Consider the following 27,366-nt stretch of genomic DNA (forward strand, 5'->3'; position numbering starts at 1 on the left):
GAGCCAGATACTACAGCATTCACAATGGTTCTGGTTCTCCTGAGTCTCTGTGCTGACCTGGTAGTGAAGCAGATGAGCCAGATACTACAGCATTCACAATGGTTCTGGTTTCCCTGAGTCTCTGTGCTGACCTGGTAGTGAAGCAGATGGAACAAAATACTACTGTATTCACGATGGTTCTGGCTCTCCTGAGTCTCTGTGCTGACCTGGTAGTGAAGCAGATGGAGCCAGATACTACAGCATTCACGATGGTTCTGGTTCTCCTGAGTCTCTGTGCTGACCTGGTAGTGAAGCAGATGGAGCCAGATACTACAGCATTCACAATGGTTCTGGTTCTCCTGAGTCTCTGTTGCTGACCTGGTAGTGAAGCAGATGAGCCAGAATACTACGCATTCACATGGTTCTGGTTCTCCTGAGTCTCTGTGCTGACCTGGTAGTGAAGCAGATGGAGCCAGATACTACAGCATTCACATGGTTCTGGTTCTCCTGAGTCTCTGTGCTGACCTGGTAGTGAAGCAGATGGAGCCAGATACTACAGCATTCACATGGTTCTGGTTCTCCTGAGTCTCTGTGTGACCTGGTAGTGAGCAGATGGAGCCAGATACTACAGCATTCACATGGTTCTGGTTCTCCTGAGTCTCTGTGCTGACCTGGTAGTGAAGCAGATGGAGCCAGATACTACAGCATTCACATGGTTCTGGTTCTCCTGAGTCTCTGTGCTGACCTGGTGTGAAGCAGATGGAGCCAGATACTACAGCATTCACATGGTTCTGGTTCTCCTGAGTCTCTGTGCTGACCTGGTAGTGAAGCAGATGGAGCCAGATACTACAGCATTCACGATGTCTGGTTCTCCTGAGTCTCTGTGCTGACCTGGTAGTGAAGCAGATGGAGCCAGATACTACAGCATTCACGATGGTTCTGGTTCTCCTGAGTCTCTGTGCTGACCTGGTAGTGAAGCAGATGGAGCCAGATACTACAGCATTCACAATGGTTCTGGTTCTCCTGAGTCTCTGTGCTGACCTGGTAGTGAAGCAGATGGAGCCAGATACTACAGCATTCACGATGGTTCTGGTTCTCCTGAGTCTCTGTGCTGACCTGGTAGTGGGCAGATGAGCCAGATACTACAGCATTCACGATGGTTCTGGTTCTCCTGAGTCTCTGTGCTGACCTGGTAGTGAAGCAGATGGAGCCAGATACTACAGCATTTCACAGTGAATACAGTAGTATTTTGTTCCATCTGCTTCACTGGCTCCATTTGACAACCAATATGAGAGGAAAAATAAAATAATAATAAACCGTTCTAGTCCCATAATTGATATGTGAGAAGATTGTATTGTCCCATCAATAAGAGACAGAGTGAGAGATGGAGGCTGAAAGAGGGAGTAGGAGAGAAAGAGAGGGAGAGACAGACAGAGAGCAWGAGAAGCAGAACGAGAAAGAGACAGATTGAGAGAAACAGATAAGAGGGACCAACAGAGAGAGATGATGACAGAGAAGGAGAAAGAAACGGAGAGAGATGGTGTTGTGTGTCGCGCGCGCGTCCGGTTGTGTTTGTGAGCACTGGCGCACAGAGCTGAAATTGGGATTTTGAGGCTGCCAATGTCTAACTTTGTTTTGGGGGCTAGCACTGCTGTATTCAGAATACTGATCTGGTTTCTCCTCCCTGCGCCACCCCTGCACCCTGCCCAAGGCTAGTGGGGTGCTACTCAGCCATTCACAGCAGGCCGGGTGGGAGAGGAGAAGAAGGGGAAGGGACAAGGTGCTTTTCCCCAGGATGCTAGGGTTTGGATACCCAGCTATTCATCACACTCATTTAGCTCTCTCAGCGCTCTCACACTCTCTATTTCTCTCTCTCTAAGAACAAATAATGATAGAAAAAAATTCGTTTTAATTTTGTAAAGCTGCTGTGGGGAGAGGTGGAAAAAGTATTGTTATCGATCAATAATGACAAACCTCTTGGCATTGACAACTTAGATGGAAAGCTACTGGGGATGGTAGCTGACTCTATAGCCACTCCTGTCTGTCATATCTTAAATCTGAACCGGGAGGAAAGTCTTTGTCCTCAGGCCTGGAGGGAAGCCAAAGTCATTCCACTACCCAAGACTGGTAAAGTGGCTTTTACTGGTTCTAACAGCCAACCTATCAGCTTGCTGCCAGCTCTTGGCAAACTGTTGGGAAAATGTTTTGACCAAATACAATGCTATTTCTCTGTAAACAAATTAACTACAGACTTTCGGCATGCTTTTAGAGGAGGGCACTCTACATGTACTTCACTGACACAAATCACTGATGATTTGTTGAAAGAAATTGATAATAAGAAGATTGGGGGAGCTGTACTGTTAGATTTCAGTGCAGCGTTTAATATTATTGACCATAAACTGTTGTTGAGAGAACTTATGTGTTATGGCTTTTAAACCTCTGCCATATTGTGGATTCAGAGCTACACTACATGACCAAGTGTGTGGACACCTGCTCGTCAAACATCTCATTCCAAAATCAGGTGCATTAATATGGAGTTGGTCCCCCCCCTTTACTACTATAACAGCCTCCACTTCTGGGAAGGCTTTTCACTAGATGTTGGAACATTGCTGCGGGGACTTGCTTCTATTCAGCCACAAGAGCATTAGTGAGGTTGGGCACTGAAGTTGCGCGATTAGGCCTGGCTCGCAGTTGGCGTTCCAATTCATCCTAAAGGTGTTCGATGGGGTTGAGGTTAGGGCTCTGTGCAGGCCAGTCAAGTTCTTCCACATCGATCTCGACAMACCATGTCTGTATGGACCTCGCTTTGTGCACGGGGGCTTAGTCGTGCTGAAACAGGAAAAGGCCTTCCCCAAACTGTTTCCACGAAGTTGGAAGCACAGAATCATCTAGAATGTCATTGTATGCTGTAGCATTAAGTTTTCCCCTTACTGGAACTAAGGGGCCTAGGCGAACCATGAAAAATGCCCCAGACCATTATTCATCCTCTACCAAACTTTACAGTTGGCATTATGCATTGGGGATGGTAGCGTATTCCTGACATCCACCAAACGTGATTCATCACTCCAGAGACTGCATTTCCACTGAGACCAATGGTGGCAAACGTTACACCACTCCAGCCGACGCTTGGCATTGCGCATGGTGATTTTAGGCTTGTGTGCGGTTGTTCGGCCATGGTAACCCATTTCAAGAAGCTCCCGATTTAACAGTTCTTGTGCTGAAGTTGCTTCCAAAGGCAGTTTGGAACTCGGTAGTGAGTGTTGCAACTGAGGACAGGCGATTTTTACACGCTACGCACTTCAGCACTCGGTGGTCCCGTTCTGTGAGCTTGTGTGGCCTACCATTTCGCGGCTGAGCCGTTGTTGTTCCTAAAAGTTTCCCGTTCACAATAACAGCACTTACAGTTGACYGAGGCAGCTCTAGCAGGGCAGAAATTTGTTGAAAGTCACTGAGCTCTTCAGTAAGGCCATTCTACTGCCAATGTTTGTCTATGGAGATTGCATGGCGTTGTGCTTGATTTTTATACACCTGTCAGCAACGGGTATGGCTGAAATAGTCAAATCCACTCATTTTGAAGRGGTGTGTGTGTGTACATATAGTGTTTTTCTTTAGTGGAAGCTTCTCTGTCAAACATGTAAAGTGTGGTATACCGCAGGGAAGTTCTCTAAGCCCGCTACTCTTTTCTATTTTCACCAATGACCTGCCATTGGCATTAAACAGCCTGTGTGTCCATGTATGCTGATGATTTCACCCTATACCCATCAACAACCACAGTTAATGAAGTCACTGAAACCCTTAACAAGGAGTTGCAGTCAGTTTTGAAATGGGTGGTTAGTAATAAACTGGCGCTGAACATCTCTAAAACTAAGAGCATTGTATTTGGTACAAATCATTCCCTAAGTTCTAGACCTCAGCTGAAACTGGTGATGAATGATGTAGTTGTTGAGCAAGTTGAGGAGACTAAATTGCTTGTTGTTACCATAGATTGTAAACTGTCATGGTCAAAACATATTGATTCAGTGGTTGTAAAGATGGATAGAGGTCTGTCCGCAATGAAGAGATGCTCTGCTTTTTTGACACCACACTCCACAAAGCAAGTCCTGCAGGCTCTAGTTTGATCTTATCTTGATTATTGTCCAGTCACATGCTCAAGTGCTACAAAGAAGGACCTAGTTAAGTAGCATCTGGCCCAAACAGTGGCATGTTGTGCTCTTTATTGTAATCAGAGGGAAAATATCAATACTATGCATGCCAGTCTCTCCTGGCTAAGAGTTGAGGAAAGACYGACTTATTCTTGTTTTTATAAGAAACATTGTGTCGGAAACTCCAAATTGTTTGCATAGTCAACTTACACACAGCACTGAAACGCACATTTACCACACCAGACATGCCACCAGGGGTCTTTTCACAGTCCCCAGGTCCAGAACAAATTCAAGGAAACGTACAGTATTATACAGAGCCATGATTGCATGGAACTCCCTTCTATCTCATATAGTGCAAGTGAACAGCAAATGTTTCAAAAAACAAATAAAGCAACACCTCACGGCACAATGCCTCTCCCCCATGTGACCTACTTGTTGTGTGTATGTACTGACATGTACAGTGCATTCAGAAAGTTTTCAGACCCTTTGTCTTTTTCCAAATTTGTGACTGACCAGCTCAAATCGGTCTTATGTAGAAGAATTTCAAATTAGATTTTTTACATTGGATAAAAGTAGAGACTCAGAGCTACAAAATKGTATATCATACACTACGATGGGAAAGTAATTATGCTTTGAAAGTTGATCAACTTGTAAACTACAGAACAGTGAATAGTGTTGTGAAGATTAAGACTAAAAGTGGTAGTAGCCTACAATAAAGGAACAATTCCAGGTAAACATAGTGTCCAGATCATTTTTTTTATAAACATTAGACACATCCAGACGCACTTGTCTAAATTGATGGGTCATGTGAAATAAATGCTATAACCCACAGCCAGTGGTGGAAAAAGTACTAAATTGTCATAGAGTAAAAGTATAAATCATTTCAAATTCCTTTACAGCACAGTTCTTTATTTTTTATATTTTTGATTGACGATAGCCTGGTGCACACTCCAACACTCAGACATAATTTACAAACGAAGCATTTGTGTTCAGTGAGTCTGCCAGATCAGAGGCAGTAGGGATGACCGGGGATGTTCTCTTGATAAGTGTGTGAATTGGACAATTTTCCTGTCAAAATGTAACAAGAACTTTTGGGTGTCAATGAAAATGTATTGAGTAAAAAGTACATTATATTCTTTACCTATGTAGTGAAGTAAAAGTAGACAAAAACCTGAGTTGAAACCTGATTGAGATGCACATGTGCAGTACATAAACAGATGCATGCGCCATATATTTATGTGGTGGACACTTGATACAGTCACGATATTGTTGTGGTATGTCACAAAATCATGTTACGACCACACATATCAATATTCATTAAATACAGTTGAAGTCGGAAGTTTACATATACCTTAGCCAAATACATTTAAACTCAGTTTGAAAAAATTCTTGACATTTAATCCTAGTAAAAACTCCCTGTCTTAGGTCAGTTAGGATCACCACATTATTTTAAGAATGTGAAATGTCAGAATAATAGTAGAGAGAATGCTTTTATTTCTTTCATCACATTCCCAATGGGTCTGAAGTTTACATACACTCAATTAGTATTTGGTAGCATTACCTTTAAATTGTTTAACTTGGGTCAAACGTTTCGGGTAGCCTTCCACAAGCTTCCCACCATAAATTGGGTGAATTTTGGCCYATTCCTCCTGACAGAGCTGGTGTAACTGAGTCAGGTTTGTAGGCCTCCTTGCTCGCACACGCTTTTTCAGTTCTGCCCACAAATTTTCTATGGGATTGAGGTCAGGGCTTTGTGATGGCCACTCCAATACCCATACTTAACTTTGGAAGTATGCTTGGGGTCATTGTCCATTTGGAGACCCCTTACACTTCTTGGACTGTGTCTTGAGATGTTGCTTCAATATATCCACATAATTTTCCTCATAATGCCATCTATTTGTGAAGTGCACCAGTCCCTCCTGCAGCAGAGCACCCCCACAACATGATTCTGCCACCCATGTGCTTCACGGTTGGGATGGTGTTTCTTCGGCTTGCAAGCCTCCCCTTTTTCCTCCAAACATTGTTTAACTTTAAATTAAACAATGTTGGTCAATGGTCATTATGGCCAAACAGTTCTATTTTTGTTTCATCAGACCAGGGACATTCTCCAAAAAGTACGATCTTTGTCCCCATGTGCAGTTGCAAACCGTGTCTGGCTTTTTTATGGCGGTTTTGGAGCAGTGGCTTCTTCCTTGCTGAAGCGTCTTTCAGGTTATGTCGATATAGGACTTGATTTACTGTGAATATAGATACTTTTGTACCCGTTTCTCCCGCATCTTCACAAGGTCCTTTGCTGTTGTTCTGGATTGATTTGCACTTTGAGTCAAAGTACGTTCATCTCTAACATGTCTCCTTCCTGAGCGTTATGACGGCTGCGTGGTCCCATGGTGTTTATACCTGGGGCGGCAGGGTAGCCTAGTGGTTAGAGCGTTGGACTAGTAACCGAAAGGTTGCAAGTTCAATCCCCGAGCTGACAAGGTACAAATCTGTCTTCTGCCCCTGAACAGTGTCATGACGTTGGCCTGGGGTAGGTTTATGACAGTCATAAATACCTCTTTTCCCCCTCCCCCGTTCCTCTCCCTACTCTACTGATGTGACATTAGAAAGCCCTGTGGTTAACATAGAGATTCTGGGAACATCAAGAGTTGGGGGGAAATGAACTATATTCTGGTAATCCGACCAACTGAACATATGCGGTGGTACTTAAGGTATATTATGTCAGTTCGGTTGCCCTCTGACACATTCTCATCAATGATAGAATGACATAATCTCTACTGTGGAAAGTCTAAAATCGAAGGTATCGGATTCACATGGAATTGTTGTTTAATTCAAATGTTTGAATATGAAATTATTTGTGAAGAGATGAAATGTAATTTTAGCTTCCAAATGAGAGATTTGGGTTTTCATAAGTTTGGGCCTCTGCTCAACCAGTGGCCCGCCCCTGTGAAGAGACATGGGTTATAAACTTTTCAGACACACCACTCTCCCTTCACTATATAAGCCATTGACGAAGATTTAACCTTCTGTTCCGAGGATATGAGGGTGACGATCCCATGTCAGAATGGTTCAGGTAATAACTACAGAACTAAGCCAACATCAGCATGAGCTTTGGTTGTGAATGGTATGAACTTTGAACTCGTATTCACTACAGAAGTGATACCTCCTAGCCGTTGAGTTAGCAACAGCTGCTAGAAACGCAGGTTAGGAAGGACAGTCAGGGTATCCCGTCTACTACACAAACGACGTTACTACAACGTATCCAGTGACCACCAGAGACATTCTTCAGAGGACTCGGTTTGGCAACACGGTCTTCCATCTACCACCAACCTACTGAAGCGCAGCTCAGAGTAAATATTTATTGCATTTTCCTTTTCCAAATGGGCGGTAATTTAGAATGCATAAGATACTGTATTTACGATAGCACAGCTTCGCCTCTGTTCCAGTATCCCGCTCTTTCACTAAAACCCAGCCCCTTTCCTTTGTGTAACAAGCTGTCATATCTGTTCCGCCCGCTAGGGACGTTTTCCTTTATGACGGCAATTTGTGATTTAATTGTGTATGTGTGATTCTGTGTGATTAGTTAGGTATTTGGTAAATAAATAATTAAACCCAATTTTGTATTGCTGATTCAACTTGTTAGCCAGGGTTCGTGAAGATAACCAAGGATTTACAACTTTCAGATGAGACTGAATAAGATGACGATTAATGTTGACTGCTATTGATGTAAAATATTCCTAAATCTTTAAGAGTTCATTCGGAAGATAACAGCTCTATAAATATTATTTCGTGGTGTCCCTCCTCTCTAGTTAATTACATTTACATGATTAGTTCAATCAGGTGATATTAATTACGGAGAAATTATTTTATAGAATAGCATGTCATAGCAATTAATCCGGCATAGCCAAAGACACGACAACAGGCAGTTAACCCACTGTTCCTAGGCCGTCATTGAAAAGAAGAATTTGTTTTTAACTGACTTGGCTAGTTAAATAAAGGTTAAATAAATAAATAAATAAAATACTTGCGTACTATTGTTTGTAGACCTCCACAAGTCTGGTTCATCTGTACAATTTTTTTTCTGAGGTCTTGGCTGATTTCTTGAGATTTTCCCATGATGTCAAGCAAAGAGACACTGAGTTTGAAGGTAGGCCTTGAAGGACATTACAGTTACACCTCCAATTGACTTAGGCTAATTGACATCATTTATCAGAAGCGTCTAAAGTCATGACATMATTTTCTGGAATTTTCCAAGCTGTTTAAAGGCACAGTTAACTTAGTGTATCTAAACTTCTGACCCACTGGAATTGTGATACAGTGAATGATAAGTCAAATAATCTGTCTGTAAACAATTGTTGGAAATATTACTTATGCACAAAGTAGATGTCCTAACCGACTTGCCAAAACTATAGTTTGTTAAATAGAAATTTGTGGAATGGTTTAAAAACGCGTTTTAATGACCAACCTAAGTGTATGTAAACTTCCGAATTCAACTGTATCAATATTTTGCTAAGTAGATGATCTCTACAGAAGGTGTAAACGGTACAGCCAAATGGTTACTTGCATTGTAGCAATATCAGAAATAGATGGTGTCAATATAAATAACATATACAGTATGTACAAGAACAATAATGATATCAGTGATAGACAAGATAGTTATTTGCATGCAATCAGGGGTAGTGGCTGAGCAGCAGGGTAGAAAAATAATAGTAGCAGCAACGTATGGCGTGTGTGTTAGGAGAGAGTCATGTGAATAGAAGCACTGCAGATAGTGCTGATGACTGGTCCGTCCAAACCACACATGAACAAGGGAATCTATATTCGGAGAGCCTGTTTCTGTCCTGCCCTTGACTTTGGTGCAGGACGTGTGATGTCCATAGCCTCTTTGTCGCAAAACTCCCTGATCTTGTCAAAAAGATAGTTTGTCTAGCTGTGTCCAGTCCACGTGGTGCTTTTACAGGCAGACCATCTATGGGAGGAAGGATGCGCAGCAGCTGAAACCTGGTCCCGACAGTCCGAATGCTCCTTGGCGATACCAGGCACCAGAGCATCGAAGCTGTAAAACAGGAAATAACAAAAATCAGAAGACATTACAACCCTGCACAACATCAATTCACCTCCCAAGTTTGGATAAGAATAACCTCACACAATGAAAGTGATTTATCTCAACGTCAACAGTGAAGAGGCGACTCTGGGATGCTGGCCTTCTAGGTAGAGTTGCAAAGAAAAAGCCATATCTCCGACTGGCCAATAAAAAATTAAGATGGGCAAAATATCACAGACACTGGGCAGGGGAACTCTGCCTAGCAGACCAGCATCCCGGAGTCGTCTCTTCACTGTTGACGTTGAGACTGGTGTTTTGCGGGTACTATTTAATGAAGCTGCCAGTTGAGGACTTGTGAGGCATCTGTTTCTCAAACTAGACACTCTAATGTACTTGTCCTCTTGCTCAGTTGTGCACCGGGGCCACCCACTCCTCTTTCTATTCTGGTTAGAGCCAGTTTGCGCTGTTCTCTGAAGGGAGTAGTACACAGCGTTGTACGAGATCTTCAGTTTCTTGGCAATTTCTCGCATGGAATAGCCTTAATTTCTCAGAACAAGAATAGACTGACGAGGTTTCAGAAGAAAGGTCTTTGTTTCTGGCCATTTTGAGCCTGTAATCGAAACCACAAATGCTGATGYTCCAGATACTCAACTAGTCTAAAGAAGGCCAGTTTTATTGCTTCTTTAATCAGGACAACAGTTTTCAGATGTGCTAACATAATTGCAAAATGGTTTTCTAATGATCAATAAGCCTTTTAAAATGATAAACTTGGATTAGCTAACACAACGTGCCATTGGAACACAGGAGTGATGATTGCTGATAATGGGCCTCTGTACGCCTATGYAGATATTCCATAAAAAATCTGCCGTTTCCAGCTACRATAGTCATTTACAACATTAACAATGTCTATACTGTATTTCTGAGCAATTTGATGTTATTTTAATGGACAAAAACATTTGCTTTTCTTTCATAAACATGGACATTTCTAAGTGACCCAAACTTTTGAATGGTAGTGTAGGTACAGGATATACTGTACTTTTGATTATATGTATTCAGAGTGTATAGTAACGCGAGTGTGTGTGTGTAGATCTCCACAGAGGAGTCTTCCTTCAGTTCCACCCCTACCCCCTCCATGAAGCCACTGAAGCCGGCCCTGAAGAGACCCTCTGTGGTGGACCGCCCTCCTGATATACACATGCCCACAAGTAAGAACAAACACGCACACCCTCGGTCAGACCTTAACCCCCTAGAGTCGATTGATGCACTGGTAACAAGTAACATAATTAAAAAATCCCCATTTTAAAATCTGTCAGTTTAAGCTAGAGATATTGGCTGCGTCTCAATCCACTGCATCCGCCAATATCCCGCTTCCGCATCTGCGGTGAAAGGTGACAGAGCAGTGTTTGTCACACCATGAGACATCCCGAAAATCTGTCTTCTCACGAAAACGTCTGTAGCTTCCGAACGGTTTGACCTACAAACTATTATGACCACTATATTGAAAGGGGAGACTCTCACGAACACAATATGGTATCTGCTCTATGACCCCCCCCAAGTGTCAGGGTACTCGTCTGAAGTCGGTACAGTCGATGTGCCAACTTCTGTTTGTAGCTGTTTTGGATACAAACTAATGTGACCCCACTGTGGAAAGGATGGTGTTCTCCGTTTTGCTTTACGACAAGTGTCACAAGACTTGTCTGAAGGTAACCGGCACCAGCTTACATTTTTTTATGGAAGGATGAAGGTAGTGTTGTGCCTACCCAAAAAAGGGGTTAAATATGTGTTTAAAAGAAATAATAATAATAATTCCTGAGCRTTCTTATATCTCCTAGATATAGGAAAAACCCTTCAAAACCTTGTTTCTTATGATTTATTTTTTGACCGTTTTTTTGTTGCCATTTATGAATGTGTTATTCAGTGCGTTTCTCTGAGCTTTTGTAGTAATGTCTAAATTCAATATTTTATCAAATAATTGTATTTATTTTTCTACCTAAAATTCTAAATCAAATGGCTAAATGATCCATCCCTTCCATAAAACAGCTTAAACTTTAAAGAATGATTAAACAACTAAGTTATTTTTTATTTACTTAGAGCTACTAAGTAAATACTAAGTCTCTCTCTCTCCCTTTCTCAGGTCCACAGGACCACTCTGGCAACACCTTAAAGAATCTCTTCTGTGTCAACCCTGAGACAGAAGGCCTGGAGGTGAGACACCTGTTTTAATACACACACCCTTACTTCCTACACACTCTTCCGATTCTCTCCTCCAAGCTCAGAATCTCCCAACTCTCTCCTACACATAACCCATTCCTGCCCTGTCCTACTCTCCACTCTCTCTGAGTAACACCTCCACACCGCCACTTGGGTTGGGAGACTCAAGTGTCTGTTTCTGAGAGTGGTGGGGTGAGCGTTTGCCCCACTTTGCAGAGGCGTTGTGTTAATGTTGTTCTTGTCTTTGGCTGCTGGAAGAACAACAATGTCAACATCAACATAAAGGGCACTGCATCGAGCTCTGCGTCTCCTGAGTTTAGGAGGCCACCCAAGCGCGTCAGGATATCCGTTGTGGTAAGAACGCTGGGAATGCCCMAGGAAACTGCCCAGCAACTGGTCAGCCATCCAATCAACCATTCGTCATCCGCTGCAGGGCTAATCCATGCCGATGGACTGTGATCTGTACCATCGAGCTAAATGTGTTGAACACCCTCCTCCCTGTCTGTGAACCATTACTGACCTCTGACCCCTAGTCCTCTTCTTATTGGCTGTTAGGTAGGTTCAACTCTGACCTCATTGTCAGAATGCAAACTGATTGGTCAAGAGGTCAGTCGGAGTCATGAGAATTCGAACACCTCTCTAGCTATGACACCCTAAACCCAAAAAGACTACAATCCATGTCTATGGTCCAAATGTTGTCTTTCCTCGGTCAGGGTGGTGTGGTTAAGTTGCGGTCAACTTAAGGGATGTGGCAGTTCAACCAAAGCATGCTGCCACGCTGTCCATCATCAGCCATTTCATTAGAGGCATCCAATCAGTGACCTTCTACTGGTTCGTGGGTTTGGCCAGTAGCGCATCAGTCCGCCCCTCCACAGAACCAAACCCCTCCCACGTTTTCATCTGCTGTAGTTGTTCATACCATTTGTCATGAGGACAAGAGATATACTAGGGATAGAGGAAAGGGGGTGAGGTTTGGATTGGGAAGGGAGCGGAGCGAGGTGGTAATTTGTGACATGTGTGTGGTCCCTTGTGGCTCAGTTGGTACAGCATGATGCTTGCACCGCCAGGGTTGTGTGTTTGATTCCTGGGGACACCCATACGTAAAATGTATGCACACATTACTGTAGGTAACTTTGGATAAAAGCGTCCCCTAAATGGCATATATTCTTATATGGCATGTTTATAGAGGACAGCAGAAATCAGAGATGTATCCTGTTGGTAAGACAGGCAGTTATTGTCCTCCTGTTCAATGACAAAGCAATTACACTTACAACCACTAAGGATTCCATGATACTGTCGAATTACCAACGCTGCTACTTTCTAACTGTGATGCATGTCCTTCAATGAAACAACTGCCCAATTCTGAGTCAACAATGATGAATACAACACCATGATAAAATTCAGCATGTACACCCCGACAAAATATAAAATGGTAATTGTTTTATTCATAAATAGTCAAGGGAACAGCAATCTGGAAATGAAATAGTTCAAGGTTATGTCATTAAACATTTGTTTTATCTCATATCCATAGGCTASGTGTATGACTCATCCATATGTCATAAAAGCTCAATTTAACCTTGAACCTTTTGATTGCTGTCCTCTTGATCACGTGGGTATCATTCACTAGAAACCACCACCCAGCTTAGTTATTTTGTTGTCTACATTACACACACACACACACACATTTAGAAAAGTAGAGTATTTTTACGATAGAAAAAAGTTACGTTTGATAGAGATCTGTTCTAGACTGTGTGTAATATTAGTAATTCCTGATGTGCCTAAACCTAATAGTACAGTATTGATGCCCTGAATGTTTTGGTGAGCTGCAATAGAATGGATGGCTGCCGTTTTACGGGCTCCTAAACAATTGTCCTGTTTGTTTTTTGTTTTGTTTTTTGTACATAATGTTGCTGCTACCATCTCTTATGACCGAAAAAAGCTTCTGGACATCAGAACAGCGATTACTCACCTCAAACTGGATGAAGAATTTTGAGTCCAACTCAAAGGTTATACTGCTTTGTCAAGACAAGGTCCAAATCCCCATCATCAGTTTGAAAAGATTGRGGGAAAGGGGGTGTAAGAATTCACCAACAAGTAGGTAAACCACCACTTCCCTCCATATTCTTGACCAACGTGCAGTCATTGGAAAACAAACTGGGCAATTAAGATTATCCTACCAACGGGACATTAAAAACTGTAATATTTTATGTTTCACCGAGACGTGGCTGAACGACAACACAAATAATATAGAGCTGGCTGGCTTCTCCGTTCATTGGCAGGACAGATCACCTACGTCTGGTAAGACAGGGGGTGGGGGTGTGTCTCTTTGTCAATACCTGCTGGTGTGCGATGTCTAATATTAAAGAAGTCCACACTGTCTACCAAGTGTTCTCATCTATATTATTTGTAGCCGTCTATTTACYACCACARACCGATGCTGGCACTAAGACYRCACTCAACGAGCTGTATAAGGCCATAAGCAAACAAGAAAATGCTCATCCAGAAGCRGTGCTCCTAGTGGCCGGGGACTTTAATGCAGGCAAACTTAAATCCATTTTACCTMATTTCTATCAGCATGTCACAGGTGCAACCAGGGGGGGGGTGCTCTAGACCACATTTACTCCACACACACAGATGCATACAAAGCTCTCCCTCGCCCTCCACTTGGCAAATCTGACCATAATTCTACCCTACTGATTCCTGCTTACAATCAAAAACTAAAGCAGGAAGTACCAGTGACTCGCTCAATACGGAAGTAGTCAGATGACACGGATGCTATGCAACAGGACTGTTTTGTTGGCACAGACTGGAATATGTTCCAGATTAATCCAATGGCTTTGAGGAATACACCACTTCAGTCACCGGCTTCATCAATAAGTGCATCGATGACATCATCCCCACAGTGACCGTATGTACATTTCCCAACCAGAACCCCTGGATTACAGACAACATCCGCCCCGAGCTAAAGGCTAGAGTTAGCGTGACTCTTATCCGGACAATTATAAGAAATCCCGCTATGCCCTCAGACGAACCATCAAATAGGCAATGCGTCAATACAGAACTAAGATTGAATCCTACTACACCGGCTCTGACACGCGTCGGCTGTGGCAGGGTTTGAAAATTTTTACGGACTACAAAGGGAAACACAGCCGTGAGCTGGCCAGTGACGCGAGCCTTCCAGACGGGCTAAATGCCTTTTATGTTTRCTTCGAGGCCAGCAACACTGAAGCATTCATGAGAGCACCAGCTGTTCTGGAYGACTGTGTGATCACRCTCTCCGTAGCCAATGTGAGCAAGACCTTTAAACAGGTCAACAGTCACAAAGCTGCGGGGCCAGACGGATTACCAGGATGTGTACTCAATGCATGCGCGGATCAACTGTCAAGTGTCTTCACTGACATTTTCAACCTCTCCCTGACCGAGTCTGTAGTACCGACAAACAGACCACCATAGTCCCTGTGCCCAAGAAAGCAAAAGTAACCTGCCTAAATGATTACCGCCCTGTAACACTCATGCTTTGAAAGGYTGTTCATGGCTCACGTCAACACCATCATGCCGGAAACTCTAGACCCACTCCAATTCGCATACCGCACCAACAGATACACAGATGTCTCAATCGCAAACCACACTGTCATTTCCCACCTGGACAAAAGGAACACCTATGTGAGAATGCTGTTCATTGACTACAGTKCAGCATTMAACACCATAGTGSCCACAAAGCTCTTCACGAAGTTAAGGACCCTGGGACTGAACACCTCCCTCTGCAACTGGATCCTGGACTTCCTGACAGGCCGCCCCCAGGTGGTAAGGGTAGGCAACAACACATCTGCCACGCTGATCCTAAACACTGGGGCCGGGGTGCGTGCTTTGTCCATTCCTGTACTCCCTGTTCACACACAACTGCATGGTCAAGCACGACTCCAACGCCATCATTAAGTTTGCTGACGACACAACAGTGGTAGGCCTGATCTCCGACAACGATGAAACAGCCTATAGGGAGGAGATCAGAGACCTGGAAGTGTGGTGCCAGGACAACAACCTCTCCCTAAACGTGAGCAAGACAAAGGAKCTGATCGTGTACTATAAGAAAAGGAGGGCCGAACAGGCCCCCATTTTAACATCGACGGGGCTGAAATGGAGYGGGTCGAGAGTTTCAAGTTCCTTGGTGTCCACATCACCAACGAACTATCATGGTMCAAAAACACCAAGACAGTTGTGAMGAGGGCACRACAGCACCTTTTCTCCCTCAGGAGACTGAAAAGATTTGGCATGGTTCCCCAGATCCTCAAAGTTCTACAGCTGCACCATCGAGAGCATCCTGACTGGTTGCATCATCGGGCATCTGATCGTAAGGAGCTACAGATGGTAGTGCGTATGGCCCAGTACATCACTGGGGCCAAGCTTCCTGACATCCAGGACCTTTAAATACTAGGTGGTATATAAAACAATTGTCAGACTCCAGTCACCCAAGTCCTAGACTGTTCTCTCTGCTAACACACAACAAGCGGGCCTGGCTCCTTAACAGCTTCTACCCCCAAGCCATAAGACTGCTGAACAATTAATCAAAAGCCACCCAAACTATTTACATTGACCCCTCCCCCCCTTTTCACTGCTGCTATTCACTGTTTATTATCTATGCATAGTCACTTTACAAATTACTTCGACTAACCTGTGCCCCCGCACATTGACTCGGTACCAGTACGCCTTGTATATAGCCTCGTTATTGTTATGTAGTTTTCTTGTGTTACTGTTTTGATTAATTTTTTTATATATTTTTTTCACTTTAGTTTATTTTATAAATATTTTCTTATCTCTATTTCTTGAACTGCCTTGTTGGTTAATGGCTTGTAAGTAAGCATTGTAAGGGCTACACCTGTTTTATTTGGCGCATGTGACAAATACAATTTGATTTGAAGTTAAATAGAGGCATATTAGTCATTATAAATCTTTGATGTTTGTGTTTTGTGCTAGGGTGTTCTTAGTGTTGATTCTAGTTATTAGTATTCCAGAGGGAGTGCRTGTGTACTGCGTGTGTACTCAGAATCCATTTGTCCACAGAGGCCCTAAACATAAATTATGAACAAACAAATGTATWAAAATATTTTCCCAAGACTTCTGTCTATACTACACCCCCGTATCTAAAATAAATCCAGTTATTCTCTTTCTCCCCCTGAGCTGTAGTTCACCGCCTCCTTTTCCTCTCTCCAAATCACTAGTTTCCCCTCTTTCTCTACCGCTCTGCATCACTATTCTTCTTTCTTCTCTCCTTTTCCTCCCTTCCCTGCTCCCTTCTTCCCACCTCCTCCTTCCTCTCCCTTCGGTCTACCTTCTTTCCTGCCTTCCCTCCCTCCCCTCCTTCCTACCGCTCTCTGTTTCCAGTGTGAAATATTGATGCAGGGTAAATTACATGAGTATTCCATCCCAGAGAAATGATGCTGGCCTTTCAGAGATCAGTGTTTTCTCATTATTTCTCCCCTCTTGACGAGAGCAGACCAGACAATACGTCACTGAGCGGCTGCCTTTAGAATCACACGTGGAATAGCGTTATCAGCGAGTGTGCCTGTTACATTCTTGGCTGGCCCTGAATTGAAGCCTGTTGAGTAGTTTAATGTGTGGTTTGCAGTGGACCAACACTATGGGTCAAGACACTGAGCGAAGGAGCAGAGGACTTAGATTAGATTAAGAGACAGACACACCGAATACAACCTTATGCTTACTTACAAGCCCTTAACCAACAATGCAGTTAAGAAAAATACCCCCCCAAAATAAAAGTAACAAATAATTAAAGAGCAGCAGTAAAATAACAATAGCGAGGCTATATACTGTACAGGGGGTACCGGTACAGAGTCAATGTGTGGGGTACCGGTTAGTCGAGGTAATTGAAGTAATATGTACATGTAGGTAGAGTTAAAGTGACTATGCATAGATAATAAACAGAGAGTAGTAGCAGCAGCATAGAATGGTCCACTCTTTGTTTAGCTAGATGTCAGAATCACACCCTGTCCATCTTCATTGTCCAGGGCCTGACCCTGCTCTCTGATCATAGGAAATGTCCTCTTATCTGATTAGGCCAGCCTTTCTAAATGAGCATCCACACAGTTTCATGGCCTGAACTCCATTAATACTCACATGTTACATTTGAACAGAATCCATCAACGCTCAACAGTTTCCCATATGTACCAAGAATGGTCCACCACCCAAAGGACATCCARCCAACTTAATAGAACTGTGGGAAGTGTTGGAGTCAACATGGGCCAGCATCCCTGTGGAATGCTTTTGACACCGTGTATAGTCAGTGAGGGTGTTCTGAGGGCAAAAGGGGTGCAACTCAATATTAGGAAGCTGTTCCKAATGTTTTGTGCACTGTGTATCTTGGAGGTATGTGTGATTGGGTCGTTGTTGTTATGTCAACATATTCCCTGCTGACCCGGACCTCAGGCTCTGATTGGCTTATTGACTATAGGATGTACAGGATAGAGGGAGAGATTGATCGCTTGGGGGAAAGTGTGGATGGAGCGAGGAGAGGAGGGATGCTGCTTTCTGTGGAAGCTGCACAGCAAGCAATACAGCTTCACACTCTGTCAGCACACTGCCTCTTACCCAGTCACTCACTGTGGAGGGCTGTACACGCACACACAGGCACGCRCGCTGTCTGTATCTCACTCAGACACACACTCATTCTTCCATACACACACACTCTCCTTGGTACACTCACATTCATACACCCACTCTTGCGTCTCCACATATCCACAAGGGCCCCTGCATATTTGCTCACCTAATAGACTAGATAATCTTCATACAACATACTTTACATGCACAGTCTCACCTGCTCTGTCTCTCTCCCCAAAACACACTGCAGGTGTTAACTGTTCTAAAATAAACAACTACATCTCTGTATTATACTGTTCTTTCTACACACACCGCACGGCAAGCGGTACCGGAGCGCCAAGTCTACAATCAAAAGGCTCCTTAACAGCTTCTACCACCAAGCCATAAGACTGCTGAACAATTATTCAAATGGCCAGCTGGACTATTTACATTGACCCCTGGATTATTTAAAAAATGTACACTGCTGCTACTCACTGTTTATTATCTATGAATAGTCCCTTTACAAATTACCTCGACTAACCTGTATCCCCGCACATTGACTCGGTACCGGTACCCCCTGTATACAGCCTCATTATTGTTATGTAATTTTCTTGTTACTTTTTGATTACATTTTTTATTTAGCAAATATTTTCTTAACTCTATTTCTTGAACTGCGTTGTTGGTTAAGGGCTTGTAAGTAAGCATTTCACRGTAAGGTCTACCTACACCTGTTGTATTCGGTGCATGTGACAAATAAAATGTGATTTGATTAGRTAGACACACACCTCTTTCACCTGGTTTTGGAGAGGTGTACAGGTTTGTCAGTAGCACTTTATTTTTTTTAAACTTACATGGTAGTAACCAATGTGTTTAATTCTGCTAAATGTGTGCCAGAAAATTACCYATTGACCTCATGAGACTCTAGTAAATAGCAGGTCAAAACAGGTGGAAACAGGACTGGAAAATGCAGTGCTAGAGGACTGTCAGCCCAGTATCAGTGGTGAGTGGAGATGGTGTTGTCAACTCTAGACACAGCTGACTTCTGGTTGCATAATTCTACAGTAAGGAGAGCACCTTGACCGGCCGGGCCCCACGGCAATCGTTGCCAGGGTTACAGGGAGATCAGCCACTACAGGCGGGTGGATAAATGAGCTCAGGGCTCCCATCACCCCCGGGGCCTGAAGCTGGTAGAGGGGTCAGGTGTAGATGTAGACAGAGATGGATAAGCGCAAGAACATACACACACTGCTATTCTCACCCTCATAAAGAAAACACACTCTTCCAGAAAATACACACGTGTATTACTCTAAACCCACACATAAGCCCTATTCGCACGGGACTAGTATTACTAAAGAACAGGKATGTCAAACTCATTCCACGGAGGGCAGAGTGTCTGCGGGTGTTTGGTTTTTCCTTCCAGTTAAGACCTAGACAACCAGGTGAAGGGAGTTCCTTACTAATTACTGACCTTAATTCATCAATCAAGTACAAGGGTGGAGAGAAAACCTGCAGACACTCGGCACCCTGTGGAATGAGTTGTGCTACATCGGTTATGTAATTATTACCTCAGCTAGTCCGTTTTTCCAGTGGACAATTCGGACGGGATTWGTTTGGCCAAACTGCCCCTGTAATAATTTTTTTCCCTCATTCAAAGCTGACAGTTTTGACGGAAGCCTGGAGGCTCTTCTAGGTGTGAAGATATTTCAAATGTCTAGGGATATTCTAATATTGGACTAATGGCCTTCAGTTCAAATAATACATATAATTTACTGTACCCTATGCAGACATTTAATTTCCTGGCGGATTTGGCAATTTACCAATTAAATGGCACAATCTTGTCCACTTCATCTTTTTAAAAGATGGCTCTAGGAAAGTTGATGTGACAAAACGGATCATTCATCTGTACGCTACGTGCACAGCACTTTGTTTTAAGCATCAATTTGTTCCCATGTTTTTACCCAAACTGGGTGCAGCACCTGATTTAAACTCTGTAATTTCCCTCAAAATACAGGGATGACGATCCGCACAGGATAAGTATTATCAGAGGTCCTGGCCATTTGCCAAAAAACTGTAGGTTTTTAGGGCTGGGATAATAACCTTCCTGCCAAGTAWCAAAAATTAYGGATGTGGTGATTTGTGCTCGTTTAACCAGAAAAAAGCCTTCAGTTCCCTTTGAGCTGTTGTGATTGTCATGGACTGTGTTTAAGACATGTCTGCAGGGTTCTAAGTGTGTCCTCTGCCTTGACGTGCTGCTCGCTCATTAACTGAAAACCCAAGTAGGTTTGAATCAAGTTGGTGCCAAGTGTCAGTTTGCACCAAACACTCACTTAGACTGCATCCCAGAGCTGCAGGAGACTGAGGGCTCATCCCAAATGACACTCTATTCCCTAAACCCTAGAGCTGCGGGAGACTGAGTGTGCGTCCCAACTTCCCCAGTAAAACGTATCCCGTCTGAATGGGGCTATACACACGCCTTTTGACATTGACACACACACTTAAGTACCACTCAGCACTGTAGAACTCTCTCAGGTTTTCAGGCCCCCCGGCTCATATCCAAACTGTAGCCATCATCACTCCATGGTCAAATCCATTAGTGTCAATCATCCCATCTGTACTTTGAGACCTTGTGAAAAGCGCTGTATGAATGCAACCCATTATTATCTGCTTCAAGCACGTTTTCAACCCCCCCACCATGGTCATATGTGTAGTTATTCATTTAGTGTCTCTTGTCACATCTGTCCATCCACCTCTTCATTTTGTAACTGTGTTCAGTTTGACTGCAGTGTGGCCATGACATGGACAAGTGTTTTATTTGTAGTATGAGTGTACTGTGTGTCCTTGGGTTTGTATTTCAAGTTATTTACTGTCATTTTGACGTTGTGCTTGTCTGTAGTGTTTGTGTGCAGGCGTGCACACAAGTCTTTTTGGTGTGCGTTTGCAGTGTAAGTKTGTTGATCTGTTTCCTGTCCCTCTCCTCTCAGGATGACTTCGATGTGGATGATGACATGACCATCAGAGAGGTGAGACCCTRCAACACTTTCTCTCCCTCTTTCACCCTTTTCTCTCAGGATGTTTCAGTGCTGTCTGTCTATGCTACAGTGTATTTACTGGTTATCAGGGGAATAATTAGTCACTGTGTATGAATAGCCTCATCAAAGCTGGAATCTTTATGGGCATCTATTATCTCTGCACCAGGCACCACAGCCAGACACTGTGTAGCCACATAAAACAGGAAACCACCTAGGCTTAAAGGAAGTGGAGTTTGGATAGGGATTGCTCTCAAGAACCCAATGGGGCCCAAGGTGGCTTAAAGCCGTTCCCAGTCTTGGGATCTCAGCTGATGGTATGGAGGACAGCTTGTTCCATGTAAACTACAATCCTGACACCCTGTTTAAACGTTTGAGAACATAAAGGCCTCTACTTTCATATCACATCAAAATAATTTCACAAATGCAAAATATACATGTACCTTACCTACACTGTTTTAGCCTGCTTTACCACAGTTCCAGCCGACAGTATTTTTCACACGTTTCTGGTGGCCTTCCATTACACACAGGTGTTCGGAGCATGCTAGATAGCTAATTAGCACAGGTGCTCGCTTTTGTCTTCCATCTGTCTTCCATAAACAAGCACTGTAACATGGAAATATGGCCGTGGGAACCCTAACCCTATGAAAGTGTGTAGAAATTATACCTTGTTTTTTATAAATGATTTCTTACTGTTAAGTTACACGCGATACAGTTTTGGAAACATATGTGAGACGTGTTTGCGTTTTAGACACCGCCAAGTTTGTGAACAAAACTAGTAGCATACACTACYGGTCAAAAGTTTTAGAACACCTACTCATTCAAGGGTTTTTATTTATTTKGACTATTTTCTACATTGTAGAATAATAGTGAAGCCATCTAAACTATGAAATAGCACATATGGAATCATGTAGTAACCAAAAAAGTGTTATACAAATCAAAATATGTTTTATATTTGAGATTCTTCAAATAGCCGCCATTTGCCTTGACAGCTTTGCACACTCTTGGCATTCAACCAGCTTCATGAGGAATGCTTTTCCAACAGTCTTGAAGGAGTTTCCACATATGCTGAGCACTTGGTTACTTTTTCTTCACTCTGCGGTCTGACTCATCCCAAACCATCTCAATTGGGTTGAGGTCGGGGGATTGTGGAGGCCAGGTCATCTGATGGCACTCCATCACTCTCCGTCTTGGTGAAATAGCCCTTACACAGCCTGGAGGTGTGCTGGGTCATTGTCCTGTTGAAAAACAAAGGATAGTCCCACTAAGTGCAAACCAGATGGGATGGCGTAYCGCTGCAGAATGATGTGGTAGCCATGCTGGTTAAGTGTGCCTTTAATTCTAAATAAATCACAGACAGTGTCACCAGCAAAGCACCCCCACACCATAACACCTCCTCATCCATGCTTTATGGTGGGAAATACACATGCGGAGATCATCCGTTCACCCACACCGCGTCTCACAAAGATGCAGCGATTGGAACCAAAAATCTCCAATTTGGACTCATCAGACCAAAGGAGAAATGTCCACCTGTCTAATGTCCATTGCTCGTGTTTCTTGGCCCAAGCAAGTCTCTTCTTATTATTTATGTCCTTTAGTCAGTGTTTATTTACGCAGCAATTCAACCATCCGGCGCCGATACGAGATGGCCGCCTCGCTTCGCGTTCCTTGGAAAATATGCAGTATTTTGTTTTTTTATGTGTTATTTCTTACATCGGTACCCCAGTAATCTTAGGTTTCATTACATACAGTCGGGAGAACTACTGAATATACAATTAACGTCAACTCATCATCGTTCCTACCAGGAATATGACTCCGAAACGATCCAGTGTTTTGCCTTCCACCCAATACAATGGATCTGATCCCAGCCGGCGACCCTGTGCGACGCCGTAAAAGGGGCAAACGAGGCGGTCTCCTGGTCAGGCTTCGGAGACGGGCACATCGCGCTCCACTCCCTAGCATACTACTCGCAATGTCCAGTCTCTTGACAATAAGGTTGATGAAATCCGAGCACGGGTAGCATTCCAGAGAGACATCAGGGATTGCAACGTGCTCTGCTTCACGGAAACATGGCTAACTCAAGAGACGCTAACGGAGTCGGTGCAGCCAGCTGGTTTCTTCATGCATCGCGCCGACAGAAACAAACATCTTTCTGGTAAAGAAGGGGCGGGGGGTATGCCTTATGATTAACGAGACGTGGTGTTCATCATAACAACACACAGGAACTCAAGTCATTCTGTTCACCTGATCTAGAACTCCTCACAATCAAATGTCGACCGCATTATCTACCAAGGGAATTCTCTTCGATCATAATCACAGCCGTATATATTCCCCCCAAGCAGACACATCGTGGCCTGAACAAACTTTATCTGACTCTTTGTAAACTGGAAACCACACACCCTGAGGCTGCATTCATCGTAGCTGGGGATTTAACAAGGCTAATCTAAAAACAAAACTCCCTAAATTCTATCAGCATATCGATTGTGCTACAGGGCTGGAAAAACCCTAGATCATTGTTATACTAATTTCCGCGACGCATATAAGGCCTCCCCCGCCCCCCTTTCGGAAAAGCTGACCACGACTCCATTTTGTTGATTCCAGCCTACAAACAGAAACTAAAACAACAAGCTCCCGCGCTCAGGTCTTTTCAACGCTGGTCCGACCAATCTGATTCCACGCTTCAAGACTGCTCGATCACGCGATTGGAATATGTTCCGCATTGCGTCCAACAACAATATTGACGAATATGCTGATTCGGTGAGCGAGTTCATTAGGAAGTGCATTGACGATGTCGTACCACAGCAACGATTAAAACATTCCCAAACCAGAAACGTGGATTGACGGCAGCATTCGCGTGAAACTGAACGCGAACCACTGCTTTTAACCAGGGCAAGGTGACGGAAGCATGACCGAATACAAAACGTGTAGCTATTCTCTCCGCAAGGCAATCAAACAGGCTAAGTCCCAGTCAGAGACAAAATCGAGTCGCAATTCAACAGCTCAGACACAAGAGGTATGTGCAGGGTCTACAGTCAATCACGGATTACAAAAAGAAAACCAGCCCCGTCGCGGACCAGGATGTCTTGTCCCAGACAGGCTAAACAACTTTTTTGCCGCTTTGGGACAATACAGTGCCACTGACACGGCCCCTACCCAAACCTGCGGGCTCTCCTTCACTGCAGCCGAGGTGAGTAAAACATTTAAACGTGTTAACCCTCGCAAGGCTGCAGGCCCAGACGGCATTCCCAGCCGCATCCTCAGAGCATGCGCAGACCAGCTGGCTGGTGTGTTTACGGACATATTCAATCAATCCTTATCCCAGTCTGCTGTTCCACATGCTTCAAGAGGGCCACCATTGTTCCTGTTCCAAGAAAGCTAAGGTAACTGAGCTAAACGACTACCGCCCCGTAGCACTCACTTCCGTCATCATGAAGTGCTTTGAGAGTCTAGTCAAGGACCATATCACCTCCACCCTACCGGACACCCTAGACCCACTCAATTTGCTTACCGACCCAATAGGTCCACAGACGACGCAATCGCAACCACACTGCACACTGCCCTAACCATCTGGACAAGAGGAATACCCATGTGAGAATGCTGTTCATCGATTACAGCTCAGCATTTAACACCATAGTACCCTCCAAACTCGTCATCAAGCTCGAGACCCTGGGTCTCGACCCCGCCTGTGCAACTGGGTCCTGGACTTCCTGACGGGCCGCCCAGGTGGTGAGGGTAGGTAACAACATCTCCACCCCGCTGATCCTCAACACTGGGGCCCACAAGGGTGCGTCTGAGCCCTCTCCTGTATCCCTGTTCACCCACGACTGCGTGGCCATGCACGCCTCCAACTCAATCATCAAGTTTGCGGATGACACTACAGTGGTAGGCTTGATTAACCAACAACGACGAGACGGCCTACAGGGAGGAGGTGAGGGCCCTCGGAGTGTGGTGTCAGGAAAATAACCTCACACTCAACGTCAACAAAACAAAGGAGATGATTGTGGACTTCAGGAAACAGCAGAGGGAGCACCCCCCTATCCACATCGACGGGTCAGTAGTGGAGAAGGTGGAAAGTTTTAAGTTCCTCGGTGTACACATCACGGACAAACTGAATTGGTCCACCCACACAGACAGCGTCGTGAAGAAGGCGCAGCAGCGCCTCTTCAACCTCAGGAGGCTGAAGAAATTTGGCTTGTCACCAAAAGCACTCACAAACTTCTACAGATGCACAATCGAGAGCATCCTGGCGGGCTGTATCACGCCTGGTACGGCAACTGCTCCGCCCACAACCGTAAGGCTCTCAGAGGGTAGTGAGGTCTGCAGAACGCATCACCGGGGGCAAACTACCTGCCTCCAGGACACCTACACACCGATGTCACAGGAAGGCCATAAAGATCATCAAGGACAACAACCACCAAGCCACTGCCTGTTCACCCCGCTATCATCCAGAAGGCGCGAGTCGTACAGGTGCATCAAAGCAGGGACCGAGAGACTGGAAAACAGCTTCTATCTCAAGGCCATCAGACTGTTTAAACAGCCACCACTAACATTAGCGGCCGCTGCAACATACAGACTCAACTCAGCCACTTTAAAATGGGAATTGATGGAAATTATGTAAAATGTACCACTAGCCACTTTAAACAATGCAAGTATATTGATGTTACATACCCTACCATTTACCCCTATCTCATATGTTATACTGTACTCTATATTCTACTGCATCTTGCCATCTTTATGTATACATGTACCACTAGCCACTTTAAACTATGCCACTTTATGTTTACATACCCTCAGTACTCATCTCATATGTATATACCGTACTCTATACCATCTACTGCATCTTGCCTATGCCGTCTGTACCACCACTCATTCATATATCTTTATGACATATTCTTATCCCTTTACACTTGTGTGTGTATAAGGTAGTAGTTGTGGATTGTTAGGTTAGATTACTTGTTGGTTATTACTGCATTGTCGGAACTAGAAGCACAAGCATTTCGCTACACTCGCATTAACATCTGCTAACCATGTGTATGTTGAATAATAAAATTTGATTTGATTTGATTTGATGAAGCCTGACAGTACCCAGTCTTCTCTGAACAGTTGATGTTGAGCTGTGTCTGTTACTTGAACTCTGTGAAGCATTTATTTGGGCTGCAATTTCAGAGCTGATAACTCTAATGAACTTATCCTCTGCAGCAGAGGTAACTCTGGGTTTTCTTTTCCTGTAGCGGTCCTCATGGGAGATATGTACGGTACAGTCAAGAGTTTGGACCACCTTCTTCATTCAAGGGTTTTTCTTTATTTTTACAATTTTCTACATTGTCGAATAATTGAAGACATCAACACTATGAAATAACATAATTTGTGGAATTTCTTTCCTCAATGCGTTTCAGCCAATCGTTTTGTTGGGACAAGGTAGGGGTGGTATACAGAAGATAGCCCTATTTTGTAAAATACCAATTCATATTACGACAAGTACAGCTCAATTAAGCAAAGACAAATGACTCCATCATTACTTTAAACACGAAGGTCAGTCAATGCGTAAAATTTCTAGAACTGACGTTTCTTCAAGTGCGTGGTCACAAAAACTACAGGCACTTATGAGTTCAAACTGGCTCTCATGAGAACCGCTACAGGAAAGGAAGACCCAGAGTTACCTCTGCTGCAGAGGATAAATTCATGAGAGTTAACTGCACCTCAGATTGCAGMSCAAATCGATGCTTCACAGAATTCAAGTAACAGACACATCTCAACATCAACTGTTCTGAGGAGACTGTGTGAATCAGGCCTTCATGGTCGAATTGCTGCATCAGATGACCTGGCCTCAGCAATCACCCTACCTCAACCCAATTGAGATGGTTTGGGATGAGATGGACTGCAGAGTGAAGGAAAAGCAGCCAACAAGTGCTCAGAATATGTAGGAACTTCTTCAAGACTTTTGGAAAAGCGTTCCAGGTGACTACCTTTATGAAGCTGTTTGAGAGAATGCAAAGCTGTCATCCAGGCAAAGGGTATTTTGAGGAATCTAAAATATATTTATATTTGTTTAATTCTTTTTTTTTGTTACTACATGATTCCATAYGTGTTATTTCATAGTTTTAATGTCATCACTATTATTCTACAATGTAAAAAATAAAGAAAAACCCTTGAATGAGTAGGTGTGTCAACTTTTGACTGGTACTGTGTGTGTGTCYGTGCGCGTGGGGAACAAAAATATAAACGCAACATGTAAAGTGTTGGTTTCATGAGCTGAAATAAAAGATCCCAGAAATGTTCCATACGCGCAAAAAGCTTATTTCTCCTAAGACAGCGCTACAGGGAGCAGGATGGACAGCTGATCGTTTTCGCAGTGGCAGACCACGTGTAACAACACCTG

At 43.8% G+C, this 27,366-nt stretch overlaps 1 protein-coding gene across 1 annotated transcript in view; it reads left to right on the forward strand.

Moving 5' to 3' along the window:
- LOC111960749 (chloride channel protein 2-like) overlaps positions 1-27,366 on the forward strand; it is a 152,399-nt gene that overhangs the window by 102,476 nt on the left and 22,557 nt on the right. Inside the window, 4 exon segments of the mRNA XM_070436986.1 lie at positions 10,250-10,367; positions 11,297-11,367; positions 11,632-11,727; positions 20,943-20,981. Coding sequence (XP_070293087.1) covers positions 10,250-10,367; positions 11,297-11,367; positions 11,632-11,727; positions 20,943-20,981 — 324 coding nt within the window.

The sequence above is a fragment of the Salvelinus sp. IW2-2015 genome, linkage group LG4p (assembly GCF_002910315.2).
Source record: "Salvelinus sp. IW2-2015 linkage group LG4p, ASM291031v2, whole genome shotgun sequence".
Classification (NCBI taxonomy): Eukaryota; Metazoa; Chordata; class Actinopteri; order Salmoniformes; family Salmonidae; genus Salvelinus; species Salvelinus sp. IW2-2015.